This window comes from Podarcis bocagei (genome assembly GCF_964188305.1).
Source record: "Podarcis bocagei genome assembly, chromosome: 13".
Classification (NCBI taxonomy): Eukaryota; Metazoa; Chordata; class Lepidosauria; order Squamata; family Lacertidae; genus Podarcis; species Podarcis bocagei.
In genome coordinates, this window is record NC_138138.1 from 43,890,413 (window position 1) to 43,910,729 (window position 20,317).

Sequence of the window (20,317 nt, forward strand, 5' to 3'; positions counted from 1 at the left end):
TGGAAGAGACAAAATAGACATTATGACAGTGTCACTTGACACTGTACATTTGACACTGTACATTTGTCTTCAGCATTCTAACATCCACTTCAAAATCAGGAGACAATGTGACTTTTTGAACATTTAGGAATTATTCAATATATCCCAAAATGAGGCAGGATGATGGTTCTTCTACTCATAAGTCCCTTAACTTTGTCAGGATTCCTGGTTCCCCAACAGAGAACATGGCTTTTTCAGAGTACCAGGTGTAGTTCCCCTGTTCACTCTTTTTTCCAGAGTGAATTCAATAGTCAATATCTATGATTGCCTAAGATCAATCACCACAAGGAAAATCAAGAAAAAAAATCAAGGAAAAAATCTAGGAAAAACATCTAGAAAAAAATCTAGAAAAAATTATGTAAGGCAGCTGCTGAACACGTGTTTCCAAATATTCAAGTGCACACAAAGAAGAAAGCACAAGATACAGCAAAGTACAGGTTATTATTTCTTTACTTTCTCTTCCTTATTAGCTGTTCCCTATTGTTCAGCTCAGGCCTAAGAATCATTATGTAACATTTGGGGGAAAAGATGCAGCCCAGCAACCCAACACCGGAGGCTAAGATGGAGAAGATCTCCACAGCTACCATATATTTTCCCTTGGTGCTCAGATAGGAAGGAATAAAGGACAGCCAAACACTGCAGAAGACCAACATGCTGAAAGAGATAAACTTGGCTTCGTTGAAACTGTCCGGTAATTTCCTGGCGAGGAAAGCCATAACAAAACTCACAGATGCAAGGAAGCTCATATAGATGAGGACACAGTAAAACATTGTTACAGAGCCTTCATTACATTCTAGTATAATTTCTTCTGTCATTGAGTGCATGTCCACATCTGGGTATGGGGGAGAGGTTGCCAGCCACACAGTACATATGCCTGCTTGGACTATGGAGCAGGAAAGGAGAATGGAGTGGCCTAGTCCTTTCCCCACCCATTTCCTCATCCTGGATTCTGGTTTTGTAGCCATGAAGGCCAAAACCACTGTGAAGGTTTTTGCCAGAACACAAGAAACAGCAGTTGAGAAGATGATGCCAAAAGCTGTTTGTCGGAGGAGGCATGTCACCTTCTCAGGTCGGCCAATGAAGAGCAATGCACAAAGGAAGCAGAGCAGGAGAGAGATGAGGAGAGTGTAGGTGAGGTTTCGGTTGTTTGCAATGACAATGGGTGTGCCGTGGTGTTTCATAAATGTACCTAGTACCAGAGCTGTGATCAAGGAAAGGAAAAGAGAAAATGAGGCTAAACTGATGCCCAAAGGTTCTTGATAAGACAAGAAGCTGATATCCTTGGGTAGACATGCATTCCGGTTCTTGCTTGGATATTCTTTGTCTGGGCATTTATGACAGTCATTCATATCTGGGGGGAAAAAAAGGAAATGACCTTTAGTTCATATCACGTCAGCTTCCTGAAATGTTGACTATCTGTCTGAGAAGAAAAGAGCTCTGTTAACATTAAAACACATGTTTAATACTGTCTGGTGCTCTGTAACGTGGCATTGTTGCATTTAATCGGTTCAGAGATATTGGTCTGTAAATTGCAGAGCCAGGGCCATTCCTCCTCATGATTTTAGAATAAAATAAAAAAATTCCTTCCAGTAGCACCTTAAAGACCAACTAAGTTAGTTCTTGGTATGAGCTTTCGTGTGCATGCACACTTCTTCAGATACACTGAAACAGAAGTTGCCAGATCCTTCTATATAGTGAGAAGGTGGGGAGGGGTGTTACTCAGAAGGGTGGTGGGAATGGGAGATAGGCAGATAGCTGGGAGAGCCTGTTGACGACTCTTAACGACTGTAATAGGTCTTACAGGAGAAGGCAAGGGGTGAGGAGGTGAGAAATGGTTTAGTCATGTATAGTGAGATAAGAATCCAATGTCTTTGTTCAGCCCAGGTTTTTCCATTGTTTTAAGTTTGGTAATGAGTTGTAATTCAGCAGCTTCTCTTTCCCACACAACATCCCACACAACGATGGTTTACAAGCTATAAGGAACACCATTTCAGATAAAACCACAGCGGACCTTGCCACCAAACTCTGCCAATTTGTCCTTACCCACAACAACTTCAAATTCGGTGATGACCTGTTCCTTCAGATCAGCGGCACAGCAATGGGCACCCGCATGGCCCCACAGTATGCCAACATCTTCATGGCAGATTTAGAACAACGTTTCCTGAACTCCTACCCACTCAAACCTCTCTTGTACCTGCGATACATTGACGATATTTTTATCATCTGGACACATGGTCAACAGACCCTGGACACCTTTCACCAGAAATTTAATGATTTTCACCCCACAATCAACCTTACAATGAATCAATCTATGCAAGTGTCAGAGCTGCTTGAAGATCCTAGCTCACAGAGGATCACGCTAGCCAGCGATCATTAAGTAAAAGTCTTTATTGAATTACAGTTCCCATTCTCACGCTGCTGCGCGCAAACTCTACGTCTAGTAGCTAGATCGGCGAAGCTCCGTCTGAGTCTCCGCCCCGTGTGCACCAACTTAATATCCTAGCCTTGCTCCACCTTTTCCGCCTGACTGTCCTCCTCTGGGTCCCTCTACCCCCCGGGGCTTCTTCCTTCCGGGATTCTTCTGACGCTGACCCGGACCCTCCTGCCTCCTTGCGCCGGGCTTTAGGACCTGGTTCCCTTTCGGGGCTGCTTACTGCGCCGCCTTCCTCTGCATTTGAACTTGGCGCGCGCGCCCAACCTTCCACTTTCCTCTTAACCGTTTCTTCGCTCCCCGATGGAGGTGTGGCCACTCCTGACTCATGCCCTCCCTCCTGTGGTGAGCTGCCAGCGCTTCCCCCCTGGCTCCCTTCCTCTTCCCTGCTTCCTGGCGGTGACGCTGGTCCCGATTTCCAGCTGCTCTCCCCTGAGTCCCCTCTGGCTCTATCTTCCTGGGGTGCCCCCCTAGACTCCCCCCTTGCCCTGGCCACTGGTGCTCCTTTCTGTGAATCCTCCGATTCACTGGAAAGACTGGGAGATCTCGGGTCGTCGTCATCACTCATCTTTTCTTCTGCCTCCTCCCCTTCGCTCTCTGTTTCCTCCCTTGCCCGTGCCTCTGCTCCTAAACCCCTGACAGCAAGAAATACATTTTTTGGACACTACTATAAAAATACAGGATGGGCGCATAGACACCACCTTATACCGCAAACCAACTGACCGACAAACATATCTACATGCCTCCAGCTACCATCCCAAACATACTAAACAGTCCATTGTATACAGCCAGGCACTACGTTACAGCCGCATCCGTTCCAACTCTACAGACAGAGATTCTCACCTAAGAGATCTACAGCAAACCTTCTCAGAACTAAAATACCCAGCAGATGAAGTTAGACAACAGATCAACAGAGCCAGACTGATACCCAGAGAGAACTTGCTGCAAGACAGACCCAAAAAAGAAAATAACAGAACACCTCTAGTCATCACATACAGCTCCCAAGTTAAAACAGTACAACGCATCATCAGAGATCTACAACCTCTCCTGGACAATGACAGTTCTCTTTCTCAAGCTCTGGGAGGAAGACCTTTCATTGCCTACAGACAGCCACCCAATCTTAAACAACTCCTAACCCACAATAATACTACAACCAGACTTAACACAGACACTGGCACCAGAGCCTGCAATAAACCCAGATGCCAACTTTGCTGCCACATACACCCGGACAACACCATTACTGGCCCCAACAACATCACACATACCATCTCGGGACTATTTAATTGCTCATCGTCTAACATTGTGTATGCCATCAAATGCCAACAGTGTCCTTCAGCTCTCTATATTGGACAAACAGGCCAAACCTTACGCCAAAGAATAAACGGACATAAATCTGACATCAAGAATCACAAAACAGAGAAACCAGTAGGAGAACACTTCAATCTCCCAGGACATTCTATACAAGATCTCAAAGTAGCTGTTTTACTACAAAGGAATTTCAGAAACAGACTGGAAAGAGAAGCTGCTGAATTACAACTCATTACCAAACTTAAAACAATGGAAAAACCTGGGCTGAACAAAGACATTGGATTCTTATCTCACTATACATGACTAAACCATTTCTCACCTCCTCACCCCTTGCCTTCTCCTGTAAGACCTATTACAGTCGTTAAGAGTCGTCAACAGGCTCTCCCAGCTATCTGCCTATCTCCCATTCCCACCACCCTTCTGAGTAACACCCCTCCCCACCTTCTCACTATATAGAAGGATCTGGCAACTTCTGTTTCAGTGTATCTGAAGAAGTGTGCATGCACACGAAAGCTCATACCAAGAACTAACTTAGTTGGTCTTTAAGGTGCTACTGGAAGGAATTTTTTTATTTTGACTATGGCAGACCAACACGGCTACCTATCTACTAATGATTTTAGAATGTATCTTTACACTAGCCTGGGTGCAGCCTGGGTAAGTCAAAAGGAATGGAAAACCCCTTCTAGATTTGATTTGAAACACATACCATCCGACTACTCTCAATGCATAGTCATTCTCATTAGATTAACATATTTAGGCTATCTGAAGGGCAATGATCACAAAGAAGCAGGATCTCACACAGAGTAGATTATCTCCTGTTTTGAAAATTAAGTCAGCCGTCCTTACAGCAGCTTTCAGTGCTAAGTACTGAGTCTGGATCTATTTAAATATTTCTCTTACCATCCTGGTTTGCAATCTTCCCCTCAGCACATGGGATGCAATCGTAGCAGCAAGGGGGCTGTCCCTCCTTCACTTTCTTGCTGGATCCTGGAAGACATCTCTCAGTACAGACAGAAAGAGGCTGAGTCTATTCCATAAATGAAAGAACAGAAGGATAAGCAAGAGAACAATGAGTTTGGAATCCTTTATGTTCTTGGTTCTTTCTCTGTGTTATTAAGCTGACACAGCATTCCAGTAATATGTAATGACTATACAAAGAGCCATTTCTTCTTTTCTTGTTATTAATATTAATGTTTGAAATTATGTGATGTTCCCTCTATATTTCTCTAGGATGTGCAGTGCCCCGTCTGTTAAGCAAACATTGCTCTGTCCATTACAGTACACTTTGAAGTTACTCTAGTTTCCCTGTTTATTTTGTTATAATTGTTACTTTTAAGTATTTTGTCCACTTGGTACACAGCTCTAGAACTGATTTTGGTGCCAGTGGGTACATCTATTCTTGAACACGTCCTGGGGAAGTGTTCCAAATCCACTTTCTAGCTTCATGGTCTCTGAGCATGTATACCCTCTTGTGCTGGGGAAATGAACCCAGAGGCTCCATTTGACTGGAAGAAAACCTGCCCTTCTGTATCAACGCCCTTTCAAAGAAAAACTGGTATTTGACCCAATGACCCACATTCAGTTGATGAATTGTGTGATGCAAAAACCACATTTGCATGGATGCTCTTGTAGTCGGGTCTGTGAATGGTTGGGATTAGGGTGAGATAATCTAGTTTTTGTTATACTGGTACCTTGGGTTAAGAACTTAATTCGTTCTGGAGGTCCGTTTTTAACGCAAAACTGTTCTTAACCTGAAGCACCACTTTAGCTAATGGGGCCTCCCACTGCTGTCGCGCCGCTGCTGCACAATTTCTGTTCTCACACTGAAGCTAAGTTCTTAACCTGAGATACTATTTCTGGGTTAGCAAAGTCTGTAACCTAAAGCATCTATAACCCAAGGTACCACTGTATTTTAATTTGAACTAGGATCCCCTAAGGCATATTCCCACTGTTAGCTTTGCTTAACTGTTTTTTTGTAGTAAAAGGGTTCTTCTGTTTTGCAACCTCCTTAATAAAATATTTGCCTTTAATCCATGTGTGTCTTCTAGCTGTAAGATTTTGGCTCTTAATCTGGTACCTCATTGCTTTGGTCATAAACAACTCCTCAACTTGTGGCTCAAAAAAACAGTGAATAGACCTGCAGGTGGATAATGATTGCTTATTCAATACTGAATCTCTTTTGAATTAGCAAACAATGCAACCCTACCTGGTTAAACCAGCTGTGCCATGTGATGGCATCTTCATCAAGGAGTAATGATTGGTCTGGAGGAGCTTGTGGATCTATCCTCCCAACTCTCACCCGGTGCAAACTTTGGTTGGTGGATATAATGCAATTGATAATATCCAAGCTAGATGCTGCCTCTCCATTCTGGTTGATGAAGACCACATCTCCTGCAGTATTGTTAAATGAGATGCTTCTCAGAAAGTGATGGAGCTAGATTGAAAGCAGAAAAGAATGGGGTTTAGAAAAGACTGAAGTCTAATGCAGGGAGGAGCATTTTTTCTCTCTGGAAAGAACCTACAACAAATGGTGGGGGTGATTTAGTCAATTGTCAGTGGATACAGGCCCAAGCATGGAGAGAGTCGGCCAATTTTCTTTCACACACATGCATCTCTTTCAATCTTCCTTACAATCCTTCTTTCTCTGATTGTCCACAAATTAAATATGTTTAAGCAGCAAGATCTCTCTCACACTCACTCTCCGTCCCTCCCTCCCTGAGCATCTCAGAAGACACGGCAGTGGTTTGTGACCACAGGCTCTAAGAAAGGAATTGGTTGATATCGGATAAAGGGAATGCTGAGCATCTCCCTAAACCATTCCACTGCTTCCTATCTATGAATGGCATGGGATCTCATTGGGTTGCAAAGCTTCCATCATAACAAATGCTTTCTCCTCAAGCATGGGGCAGTAACTGCCCAAAGAAGGACACAACCATCATTTCTCTTCCCTATAGATTCTACAGCCATTTGCAAGCAGAACAATATATGGGGAAATCATCTAGGATACCATGATATCAGTGTACTTCCTACTCTGTCTGCAGATTATAAATTCAGTTCTGGGTTCTTCTTCCACATACACTAGTGCAAATGCTTGAACTCTGAGAGGAAAGAGCAAGCTGATAGGATTTTGGGAACCCTAAAGTGTCAGGAAGTAGCAGGGCTTTGCCAGTTGTGGAAGTTCAGCCTTTACCTGCCAAAATGGTTGATTCGGATTCTTCCCTCTCCCTCCATATGCAATTCCTTTGTGTCTGAGTCTGGATGTGGACATGGCATGTAAAGCATGGGCCATGGCGTAGACAGCACTGTGGATGCTGTAACTGTGGCCTGTCATGCTCATTTCAAAAAGGGATCCAGGAAGGTTCTGCAGCTTCTCTTCTCCGGTGCAAATATTACCCTCCACCTTGTCTGCAGTGTTTTCTGGGAATACACATTCAAAGGCCTGTTGCCAGAATTCCCTGATGTAACCGTCCTCATATGTGCTGGAAGGGTTTCTGTGCACAACATACTGATGAAATCCTTGTGGGTTTCTGAAGTGAATTTCAAAGGATATAGCACCATTGAATATTCCTGCCTCCCAGTACCTTTGAAAGACGAATGTAGCAAACTCTACCTGGGCTGTGGTTATCCATACTTTACTTTTTACATACTTGGTCTTGTCATCATGTTTTGATATGTGTGAAAGCACCATAAAAGTTGCCATGGAGTAAGATTCTCCAGAGGCAACCACTACGTTAGCTTTGCTGATGAAAATTTTCTGGCTTATTGTTTCACCCTGTTGTAGCATGTCAGCAACTTCAGCAAGAAAACTAAAATTGGGGATTCTTTCTATGAATTCAAAGCAGACACCACTCTTGGTAAACATTGGGGAAATGGTTTGCACAAATCTTTCTCCATTGTCATTGTCTGTTGCAATGACTCCAATCCACGTCCACCTGAAATGCAGAAGCAAAGAGAGAATTCCCTCATACTGAAGGGCTTCTGACACTGCCATCTGGTAGAAGGGAAGTCCTGGGCTTTTATCATTCATCACTGGAGCAGAGCCATAAATGAGCTAAAAAGTAAATGGAGGAAGAGAAGAGACAAAGTAATATTTGCAGAGTTCTTTCAAACTACAGTGGTACCTTGGGTTACAGATGCTTTAGGTTACAGACGCTTCAGGTTACAGACTCTGCGAACCCAGAAATAGTACCTCAGGTTAAGAAATTTGCTTCAGGATGAGAACAGAATTTGCGCGGCAGTAGCGGGAGGCCCCATTAGCTAAAGTGGTACCTCAGGTTAAGAACAGTTTCAGGTTAAGAATGGACTTCCAGAACGAATTAAGTTCTTAACCTGAGGTACCACAGTATTCATATGCATTATGTGGTGAATCCTGTCAGTCAGACATGCCCTTTGCCACCCACCATTTCTCATTCCTGCTTGTTAAACATTTGTTCTGTTGACCACAGAGGGGCATTTCCCCTATTATATTCTTTAAATATATATATATATATTCCCAATTTGGCATGGTTAATCTGAATGGAGGGACACACGATGTCCTAAACAAAGGATTGCCTAACACTGTGTTAGACATTATTTACTGCAGCCATTTCAGAACTGCCACTTGGTTCAGATACACATTTCTTCTCTGGAGCTTCTTTTGTCTTCACAAAGCACATGCCCCGACACACAGCAGAACTGCCATTTCTGCCTTTTTTTCTTCAAGACTTCTCAGACTTCATCTATCAACATTTATTTCACTTTGGAACCAGCTGCTCAATACTATTGCTGTTCTCCTGCACAACTGGACAGTATCTGCAATTTGCCATAACTCCAGAGTGTGTTTAATTTGAAAGCCACCCCCCTAAATATTCACATATTGGGTGTGGTGTTGTGAAGACAAATAATTATTGTACTTGGAAATACTTGTGAATTTTATTCCTATTACCAATTCCCCCGCTTCCCCTGCAACTCAATTTAGATACCCTTCTCATCAAGCAGGAAATGCTGCAAATCCAAAAATGGCTGGTGAGGGTGGTGTGCATGGTTCTGTCCCCAATTTCATCCTCGCCCTGAACTGGTGATACACTCTGAACTGGTGCTGTAATGATTGGAATAAAAATAACATTCTCGGCAATACATTCATCTTAATAGCAGCAATATGACCCAGCAAGGAAAGCTTCAAATTCGTCCAGATTTCTAGATCTTTTTTCACCTCTTACCAGCATTTCTCATAGTTGTCTTTAAATAAGTTCACATTCTTAGATGTCATGTTAACCCCCAAGTATTTTACCTTCTTTACTAATGTTAAATCTGTCTCTTTCTGAAACCTCTCTTTCTCTATTGGCGTCAAGTTTTTCTCCAAAACCTTAGTTTTCGGTTTATTCAGTTTAAAACCTGCCACTTGACCAAAATCCTGAATCACTTCCAGGGCCCTCTTAGTACTAGATATCGGCTCCTGTAATGTTAAAACGAGATCATCTGCAAAAGCTTTAAGCTTGTATTGTTTAACTCTGACCTGGACACCTTGAATCAATTGGTCCCTTTCTAATCATATTTAGCAAAACCTCCAGGACCGAGATGAAAAGCAGTGGGGAAATTGGGCACCCTTGTCGTGTCCCTTTCTCAATTTTAAACTCTTCTGTAACCACATTATTTACTTTTATTCCAATCATTGCAAATCATTGATAAGATGGACTGTTTCAAAAGGTGGCAAAGAGATATAACCAGATTTGTCTGGCAGGGCAAAAAGCCCAGAATAAAATTTAAGATTCCTACTGATGCTAAAGACAGAGGGGGGGTTGCCCTGCCAGACTTTAAACTTTATTATGTCAGCAGCTTTTTGCTGGCTGAAGGAATGGCTACTTCTTGAGAAGTAGCCATTAGGGAGATACTAAAAGCACAACGTCAGGCAATACCAATGAGAGGGAAACATGGAAGGTGCCTAAAGAAGCCAGGGTGGCTATCTAAAGAACTTTTAACTGAGTTAAGATTAAAAAAGGATGTGTACAAAAAATGGAAAAGGGGGGAAGCCACCAAAGAGGAATTCAAACAAATAGCCAGCACGTGTAGACACAAAGTCAGAAAAGCTAAAGCACAGAATGAACTCAGGCTTGCTAGAGAGGTTAAAAGCAACAAAAAAGGCTTCTATGGGTATGTTCGTAGCAAAAGGAAGAGCAAAGAAACAGTGGGGTCACTCAGAGGAGAAGATGGTGAAATGCAAACAGGGGACACAGAAAGGGCTGAACTCCTCAATGCCTTCTTTGCCTCAGTCTTCTCCGATAAGGAAAACAATGCCCGACCTGAAGAATTTGGAGCAAATGATTCAGCAGAGGAAACACAGCCCAGAATAACTAAGGAGACAGTACAAGAATACTTGGCCAGTTTAGATGTATTCAAGTCTCCAGGGCCAGATGAACTGCATCCAAGTGTATTAAAAGAACTGGCAGATGTGATCTCAAAACCACTGGCAGTCATCTTTGAGAATTCCTGGAGAACAGGCGAAGTCCCGGCAGACTGGAGGAGGGCAAATGTTGTCCCTATTTTCAAAAAGGGGAAAAGAGAGGACCCAAATAATTACCGCCCAGTCAGTCTGACATCAATACCAGGGAAGATTCTGGAGCAGATCATTAAGCAAACAGTCTGTGAGCACCTAGAAAGGAATGCTGTGATCACCAATAGTCAGCATGGATTTCTGAAAAATAAGTCATGTCAGACTAACCTGATCTCGTTTTTTGACAGAATTACAAGCCTGGTAGATGAAGGGAACGCAGTGGATGTAGCCTACCTTGATTTCAGTAAGGCATTTGACAAGGTGCCCCATGATATTCTTGTAAAGAAACTGGTAAAATGTGGTCTTGACTATGCTACCACTCAGTGGATTTGTAACTGGATGACTGACCGAACCCAAAGAGTGCTCATCAATGGTTCCTCTTCATCCTGGAGAAGAGTGACTAGTGGGGTGCCACAGGGTTCTGTCTTGGGCCCGGTCTTATTCAACATCTTTATCAACGACTTGGATGATGGACTCAAGGGCATCCTGATCAAATTGGCAGATGACACCAAACTGGGAGGGGTGGCTAACACCCCAGAGGACAGGATCACACTTCAAAACGACCTTGACAGATTAGAGAACTGGGCAAAAACAAACAAGATGAATTTTAACAGGGAGAAATGTAAAGTATTGCACTTGGGCAAAAAAAATGAGAGGCACAAATACAAGATGGGTGACACCTGGCTTGAGAGCAGTACATGTGAAAAGGATCTAGGAGTCTTGGTTGACCACAAACTTGACATGAGCCAACAGTGTGATGCGGCAGCTAAAAAAGCCAATGCAATTCTGGGCTGCATCAATAGGAGTATAGCATCTAGATCAAGGGAAGTAATAGTGCCACTGTATTCTGCTCTGGTCAGACCTCACCTGGAGTACTGTGTCCAGTTCTGGGCACCACAGTTCAAGAAGGACACTGACAAACTGGAACATGTCCAGAGGAGGGCAACCAAAATGGTCAAAGGCCTGGAAACGATGCCTTATGAGGAACGGCTAAGGGAGCTGGGCATGTTTAGCCTGGAGAAGAGGAGGTTAAGGGGTGATATGATAGCCATGTTCAAATATATAAAAGGATGTCACATAGAGGAGGGAGAAAGGTTGTTTTCTGCTGCTCCAGAGAAGCGGACACGGAGCAATGGATCCAAACTACAAGAAAGAAGATTCCACCTAAACATGAGGAAGAACTTCCTGACAGTAAGAGCTGTTTGACAGTGGAATTTGCTGCCAAGGAGTGTGGTGGAGTCTCCTACTTTGGAGGTCTTTAAGCAGAGGCTTGACAACCATATGTCAGGAGTGCTCTGATGGTGTTTCCTGCTTGGCAGGGGGTTGGACTCGATGGCCCTTGTGGTCTCTTCCAACTCTAGGATTCTATGATTCTATGATTCTATGATTCTATGAACACAGACATTTTGGACCTTGAAGGGCATGATAATATATTTGGGTGGCATGCATACTTATGGTACGGCAAGGTAAAAGCACATAAGGCATTTAAAAACCATATTTTCAGGAAAGCTTTGTTTAATGTCTGGATAAGGTACAAAGACTTTTTGGAGAGCAAAACTCCAAGGTGGCTATCACCTATGGAAGCGAAAGCTTTGAAAAAACTCAACATGGAGGCTAAATGGCCAAAATATTGGGAAATTCTAGAACAGGAAGGTGACAAATTGAAATTGCAGAGTTATGATAAACTTAAAGAGAAGGTGCGAGACTGGTTACACTACTTTCGAATAAGAGAAGCTTACAATCTGGATTAAAAGATTGGTTTTCAGGTGGAAAAATCAAAGTTAGAAACAGAATTGTTAGAACCCGATGCTAAGATACTTTCAAGAATGTACAATTTGCTGTTGAAATGGAATACTGAGGAAGAAACGGTAAAATCTGCAATGATTAAATGGGCACAAGATATAGGACATAACATCATGTTGGCTGACTGGGAGAAGTTATGGACCACCGGAATTAAATTTACGGCATGTAATGCCTTAAGAGAGAATATTATGAAAATGATGTATAGGTGGTACATGACCCCAGTCAAGCTTTCAAAAATATATCACTATGGAAAGGGAGAGGTTCCAGAATGAAACAGGGTTGACAGTGGTTAAGAAGGTAAAATACTTGGGGATTAATATGACATCTAAGAATGTGAATCTGTTCAAAGACAATTATGAGAAATGCTGGACAGAAGTTAAAAAGGATCTAGAAATATGGTCAAATTTGAAGCTTTCGTTGTTAGGCCGAATTGCAGTTATTAAGATGAATGTATTGCCTAGAATGTTATTTTTATTTCAAGCATTGCAAATTCTTGACAAGATGGACTGTTTCAAGAGGTGGCAGAAAGACATTACGAAATTTGTCTGGCAGGGCAAAAAACCCAGAATAAAGTTTAAAATTTTAACGGATGCAAAGGAAAGAGGGGGATTTGCCCTGCCGGACTTAAAACTGTATTATGAATCAGCAGCTTTTTGCTGGATGAAAGAGTGGCTGCTCCTCGAGAACACAGATATGTTGGACTTGGAAGGTTTCAATAATGTATTTGGATGGCATGCATATTTATGGTATGATAAGGTTAAAGCGCATAAAGCTTTTAAAAATCACATTGTGAGGAAAGCATTATATAATGTCTGGATTAGATATAAAGATTTGTTGGAAAATAAAACCCCAAGGTGGCTGTCGCCAATGGAGGCAAAAGCCGTGAAAAAACTTAACATGGAGGCCAAATGGCCAAAATATTGGGAAATTTTGGAACAAGAAGGAGATAAATTGAAACTACAGAGTTATGAGAGATTGAAGTCTAAAGTACGAGACTGGCTCCATTACTATCAAATAATGGAGGTTTATAAACAGGACAGGAAAACTGGCTTCCAGGTGGAGAAATCAAAACTAGAAACAGAACTGTTAGAACCCAATGCTAAGTATTTGTCAAGAATGTATAACTTGTTGCTGAAATGGAATACACAAGATGAAACAGTTAAATCAACTATGATTAAGTGGGCACAGGACATTGGTCATAACATTATGTTTGCTGACTGAGAACAGTTGTGGACCACCGGTATAAAATTTACGGCATGTAATGCCTTAAAGGAAAATATTATGAAAATGATCTATAGGTGGTACATGACCCCAGTCAAGCTAGCAAAAATCTACCATTTGCCTGATAATAAGTGTTGGAAATGTAAAGAAACTGAAGGTACTTTTTATCACCTTTCTCTTGGGCATTGTCGGCCAATTGGTGTCAAAGAAAGACAGATTTTTTTTTATGTATGCTACAACAGCAGCAAGAATACTTATCGCAAAGTATTGGAAGACACAAGATCTACCCACTCTGGAAGAATGGCAGATGAAGGTGATAGACTACATGGGACTGGCTGAAATGACTGGCAGAATCTGTGACCAGGGGAAAGAGACGGCGGATGAAGATTGGAAGAAATTTAAAATTTATCTTAAGAAATATTGTAAAATTAATGAATGCTAAAATGTTGAGGGTTGAGAAATATGGGGATTATGGCTGTAGAAGATTAAGTAAAAGGGGGGAAAAAACAAGGTGAAAATTAGATAAATTTAAGGGTGAGGATTTGCTGAAACAAATTTGAAAATTGGGATGCAGAAAGGGAAGGTACGGGGAAGTCGCTGAAGTAAGGTTTAAGAAAAAAGGATCTGAAATTATACATGTTTGTTTATATTGTTTTGTGTTTATATAAATTGTGAAAAACCAATAAAAATTTTCAAAAAAACAAAAACAAAAACATATCACTTGCCCAATAACAAATGTTGGAAATGTAAAGAAATTGAAGGTTCATTCTTTCACCTTTGGTGGACGTGCCCAAGGATTAAGGCTTTCTGGGAAATGATATATAATGAACTGAAAAAGGTATTTAAATATACTTTCCTCAAGAAACCAGAGGCCTTTCTCCTGGGCATTGTTGGCCAATTGGTGTTAAAGAAGGATAGAATTTTCTTTATGTACGCTACAGCAGCAGCAAGAATTCTCATCGCAAAGCATTGGAAGACACAAGATCTACCCACCTTGGAAGAATGGCAGATGCAACTAATAGACTATATGGAGATGGCGGAAATGACTGGCAGAATCCGAGACCAGGGAGAAGAGTTGGTGGAAGAAGATTGGAGGAAATTTAAAATTTATTTGCAGAAACAATGTAAAATTTTTGAATGTTGATGACATTGAAATGAATTGAAGGGGCTCTAGCAACAAGGTAAAAAGTATAAGGGGACTAATAACATAAACTAATAGATCAGGAATCTGCTGAACTAAATTCAAAAGGGATACAATAATGGGAGACAAGAGGAAGTCAGGAAAATAAGTCAATTTAAAGTGGAGAGATTAAGAAAGAGAGAAATTTTGTTTTGTTTTTTCTATATGTGTTTTTTCTTTTTGTGTTTAATGTTTGTATTTTTGTATTTTGTATTTTTGTGTTTTTGTATTTTGTATTTGTTTTGCATTTGCCTTTTGTGTTTTCTAAACTTTTCTATTGTCAAAACCTAATAAAATATTATTTTTAAAAAATATGAACTGGTGCTGTAAATTCAGCCTCATTCTCTATGCAAGCTAAGAGAGGTATCGTACATGGGTGTCTTACCTGTGGAATCTTATAGATATCCAAAACTGTTGCCACATAAAAGGAGATTTCAGAATCAAGTCCCCCAATGACCCCAGCCAGATTATTTTCAACATCACATATATAGTTTGGGACAAATTTCTCCACCATGGATAAAAGCAGCAGTATGGCGAGATATGTGCTCCTTGCATTGTTATAGCTGTCATATAAGTGAAAACCCAAGGTGATATTGGGTAAGATCTGAGGGTCTTCATTGATCTCCTTGACTGCAAATGCCAAGGCCACGATGTGCTGGTAAAGCTTAGGCACCACCCTAGAATGAGATTAGCAAACAGTATCAGAACGAACAGATATGAATAACAATAGTTAATCCTATTGAGTTCAGTGGAGTTAACTCCCTGTCCATTCCCCTGCTGAACAGTTTTTATAATCAGCAAGTTCTTCCTTATGTTTACACAGAATCTCCTTTCTTGCAACTTGAATCCATTGGTTCTGGTCCTGCCGTCTGGAGCAAGAGAAAACAAGCTTGCTCCATCTTCCTGGTGACAGCCCTTGAGATATTTGAAAATGACTATCCTATATCCCCTCAGTCTCCTATTTTCATAGCTAAACATAGCAAACCCCCTCAACTTTTCCTCATAAGGTTTGGCTTCCAGACCCTTGATCATATGTGTCAACCCCTTCTGCACATGTTGTAGCTTGTCAGTATCCGTCTTAAATTGTGCTGAACACAACTGAACACAATGCATCAGGTGTGTTCTGCGCAGCGCAGAAGAGATCTCTTCTGTGGTTTTTTTTAATTGGGGTACTATGCTTCTGTTGATGCAGACTTTTCACACATAGCACTGGCAAACCAGGTGTTCCCCATCTTATATTTGTACAGCTGGTTTTTCCTGCCTAAGTGCAGAACCTGACATCTCTCCCTACTGAAATTCAATTTGTTAGTTTTGCCTCAGTTAAGGCCTGCTAAGGCCAATGGTATCTATTCCAGGGGTTGCTTATTTGGTGCCCATAGGAACATTGGAACCCCTGGGGTCTTTCCTGAAGTCTTATTCTGACATTTACAATCTGAAGTCTTTTCACATTTACAAAATGTCCGAGCTTTCTCCTGCAATGACCCCTTCCTTATTCATGACGCAGAGACAGTGGTTGTAATTCACACGATTCTATACTTCATATTACAGTGGTACCTCGGGTTACATAAGCTTCAGGAAACATACGCTTCAGGTCACAGACTCCGCTAACCCAGAAATAGTACCTCAGGTTAAGAATTTTGCTTCAAGATGAGAACAAAATCATGCTCTGGCGGTGCGCAGGCAGCAAGATGCCCCATTAGCTAAAGTGGTGCTTCAGGTTAAGAACAGTTTCAGGTTAAGAACGGAACTCCAGAACAAATTAAGTACTTAACCCGAGGTACCACTGTATATGCCGTCATTGTGAAACAAACTTTACCTAAGATCAGGAAATGAAACAATAAGAGCAATCAGTTTCTGTAAAAAAATTTTTAATTCATTCTCACTAACACTCCTGCTCAGATAAAGTCTATCAAAATTGGTTGTTCAAAAGGGCGAATATATATATATATACACATATACATTTCAATACATTTATATTCATTTCCCTATTGAGAAATGGGAACTTATAGAGTATTCTCTTAATTCAGAAGACATTCCAACGTATTTTTACATCAGCGTATGTCCCACTGAAATCAAAAGTGCTTATCCCTAGGTCTATGGGTAGAAGTTTGCATTCATTATGCTGAGGTCACAACTCTAGGTTTGATCATTCCTCTGCTGTAATGAATGAATGGCTTAGTTCTTACACAAGCTCTTCAGGCAGCGCTGGTGGGGGTTCCTCAGTGAATGTTGCTGCAGAGGAGATGAAGCCACCATGGAGAACAATACCACCAATGAGGAACTCTCCTGGCTGATGGTACGTTTGTAGTGGACGGTGTGGACTTTGAAGCCTGCATTTTCCTATGTGAGCCTGACATGCATTGTAAGAAATCAGTTTCAGCAGCAAGACCACTAAAACCACCATCCATGCAAGGGCAACTGTTTCTTCTACACAGAAACCATGATTTCTCTGGCAATAGTATAATCAGCTTCTCCAAGATAAAAATTGTCTCATTTGAATGGTAGTTAAGTTTCCTAAGAGGATGCAATCTGGGTGTATCCCAGACACTATTTAAGTAATTCTGGTTAAGTTGCTGTATCCTTTGTGTTATGTTGCCAGTTTCCAGTGAAAATCCAGAGGGATCTTTGAGGAGCAGCAGATTTAATTATAGTTCTGTTAATAACCAAGGAGGATTGTAGGTATTCAGAGCTAGGGATTCCCTGTGGAACTGCTGAAGGAAATGTGTTTGTCACATATTCAGGACTGTTATTTTTAATTTCCTTTCATTAGATAATAAGGGGCCAGTGGTGTATTGGTAAAGTTAGAAGTTCATCACAGAAGACCTTGGAACCAATGGAGATCCCAAAATGTAGTATGGTATAGTCAAAATGAGCAGACCTGGTTTCACACCAGCCATGTGGCATGACTGCAACCCTACACATAGTTGTTACTTGGAACTACGCTTCCATTGTTTTTAAATCACTTGTAAAATATGATGAATTTTACAACAATATCTTTAGTAGTCTGAAATGCAATCCTTAGCTTTTAATTCATAATTTAAAATATTTGTACAGAAGTGTTCCTTTTTAAACTTTAGTATGAGGGGGAAAGAACATCAAATTCAGAGAAGAATGAACTTGGAAGGGTGGCTCTGCCATGGTTCATGCCCACATAGCTGCCTGTGTTCCTTGTTGATATCAGAGTACTTTGTCAGGGGAAAGTCCAGTGAGACCAGCTACATGGGCTGCTCTATTGGATTTGGGGAACAGTTTTGTCAAATAGACTTGTTTATGCTTTAATTCTTTCTTATGATAAGCTGTCTCCTGCTGTTTAACTCTGGCCTCAGCAAAATGATATAACATTTGGGGAAGAAGATGCAGCCCAGTAACCCAAAACTATAGGCCAAAATAGAAAATATTTCCACAGCCGCCATGTACTTTCCCTTGGTACTCAGGTAGGTAGGAACAAAGGACAGCCACACACTGCAAAAGACCAACATGCTGAAGGTGATAAACTTGGCTTCATTAAAACTGTCTGGTAACTTCCTAGCTAGGAAAGCCACAGTGAAACTGACAATGGCTAGCATTCCCATGAAGTCTAGGACACAGTAGAACATGGTGACTGATCTTTCATTACATTGCAGTACAATTTCTTTAGTCACTGAGTGGTTGTCTAAATCAGGGAGTGGGGGAGCAACTATCAGCCAGGCACTACAAATCATTATTTGAATGAGGAAGCTGAAAAGAACAATGGAGATGGCCAGATTCCCCCCCACCCATCTCCTCATTCTGGAGCCTGGCTTGGTAGCCATGAAAACTAGAACTATCGGGCAACTTCCTAGCTAGGAAAGCCAAAGTTAAGCTGGCAATGGCCAGGAAACCCATGAAGCTCAAAACAGAGTAAAAGATGGTACTTCATTGCATTCTAGTACAATTTCTTCAGTGATTGAGTGCATGTCAACATCTGGCAATGGAGGACAGGTTGCCAGCCACACAGTAATAAAAACAGTCTGAACAAGGATGCTGGAAAAAAACGATAAAGGTTGCCAGTTGCTTTCCCACCCATCTCCTCATCCTAGAGCCTGGCTTGATAGCTGTGAAAGCTAGAACTACAATTATGGTTTTGTCTAATAGACAGGAAACTGCCACTGAGAAGACTGAACCAAAAGTAGTTTGTCGTAGGAGACATGTCACTTTATCTGGTTTGCCAATGAATAGCAAAGCACAAAGAAAGGAGAGGAGGATAGAGGTCAGGAGAACATCGGTGAGGTTCTGATTATTGGCTTTGACTATGGGAGTGTCCTGGTGCTTGAGGAATATTCCAAGAACCAAAGTTGTGATTGAAGAAAATAAAACGGCAGATTTGCTCAAAATGATCCCAAGGGGTTTGCTGTAAGGCAGGAAGGTTATGTATTTTGGGAGGCATCCATCATGGCCAATGTTTGGATAATGATTATCTGAACACTGAAAACAATCATCCATGTCTGAAATCAAATATGAAAAATAGATATAATATATTTAAGTATGACTTTCTGTTCCTGAATGAGGGTAGTGAACTTGAAATATCAAAAGTTAATTTTGCAGCAAGAATAATAGGAAATTCTACATATTGAGCATAATCTGAGCTCAATAGTGTCAAGGGCCTTTCTCATGGGTTCCAAGCAAATCCGGAAATATAAACAAATCATAACCATCCTGCTAGCGGCTGAAGGTGTCAGAGGCCTTGTCTATTGATTTGTGTCATTAGGGGTGGAGCTTGCAGAGTCTTTTTTCCCCAACTGATCCAACCCACTGGTAGTCTTATCCTCTATGGATTCATCTGATATTCTGTTCAGCCACCCAAGTTACCTCATGTGAAGTATGTGGAAGAGAGCCCAGGATCGTTTGACCATTTTATTAGATCTTTTTTGCCTCTTATGAAAAGTACACAAGACACTCTCTGTTTAAAGTTTAAAGAATGAATAACTTTTACTTCGTATACGTGCAGTTGCAGAATATTATGTTCAATGCAGGTAGGTGATAGTTAAATTGCTAATACGTTTTACATAGATTAAACTGTTATAGATTGACTAACTCTCAGGCAGACAGCAGCAAAACACAACAAACCTGCTGCTCTAACTGTTAAGACTGTTCAACTAACTGCCACAACTGCCACAGAATATATGACACCCGAGAGTTCTACAGTTCTTTCCATTAACCCTTTACATATGTGAATGTTAGAGCAATTAGTTTAAGCATTTAAAACGCTGATGGGAGCCACCCATTTATTAAACAGGTGGCAACTGTCAAATAGAACACATCTACATATGATATTCCTTACCTTTTTGGTTTGGAATCTTTCCTTCTGGAAATGGAAAGCAATCATAGCAGCAAAATGCCTTCCCTTAGTTCTTAGGTCTTCTATAACCTGAACTGCAGTGATCATTACATATGGAAATGGGATATATCTGTTAGTAAGTGATAAAGTAGTTTTTATACAATCCAAACATAAGTTGTGGAGCTTTTATTTCATAATCATTTCTCTGCAGTGAAGGAATGGATTGATACTGTCATATGGAAATAATATGAATTCTTGAGTGTACATCATATTTATGTGGTGAACTTCCCTATAACTGGAATCCTTCACCCACATTAAGAAAGGAAGAGACAAAATAGACATGATGACAGTGTCCCTTGAATTCTGTACATTTGTCTTCAGCATTCTAACATCTACTTCAAAATCAGGAGACAATGTGACTTTTTGAACATTGAGGAATTATTCAATATATCCCAAAATGAGGCAGGATGATGGTTCTTCTACTCATAAGTCCCTTAACTTTGTCAGGAT

At 41.1% G+C, this 20,317-nt stretch overlaps 1 protein-coding gene across 1 annotated transcript; it reads right to left on the reverse strand.

Moving 5' to 3' along the window:
- Positions 1 to 83: 83 nt before the first annotated feature.
- Positions 84 to 19,870, reverse strand: LOC308571930 (vomeronasal type-2 receptor 26-like). The gene is made up of 5 exons (XM_081167582.1): positions 19,811 to 19,870; positions 6,969 to 7,829; positions 5,985 to 6,212; positions 4,679 to 4,805; positions 84 to 1,390 (listed from the first exon to the last, which is right to left on the reverse strand). Exons 1-5 carry the CDS (start codon positions 19,853 to 19,855, stop codon positions 489 to 491), a joined length of 2,163 nt encoding a protein of 720 aa, XP_081023708.1. The 5' UTR covers positions 19,856 to 19,870; the 3' UTR covers positions 84 to 488.
- Positions 19,871 to 20,317: the final 447 nt, after the last annotated feature.

Bases quoted from the DNA above. Each gene is read 5' to 3' on its own strand.
- LOC308571930 (XM_081167582.1), bottom strand. From the start codon at position 19,855: ATGATTGCTTTCCATTTCCAGAAGGAAAGATTCCAAACCAAAAAG. The intron at 6,213-6,968 runs GTAAAGGCTGAA...CTTTCAATCTAG, and splicing joins CGAATCAACCATTTTGGCAG to CTCCATCACTTTCTGAGAAG. The intron at 4,806-5,984 runs GTAGGGTTGCAT...TTTATGGAATAG, and splicing joins GGCACAGCTGGTTTAACCAG to ACTCAGCCTCTTTCTGTCTG.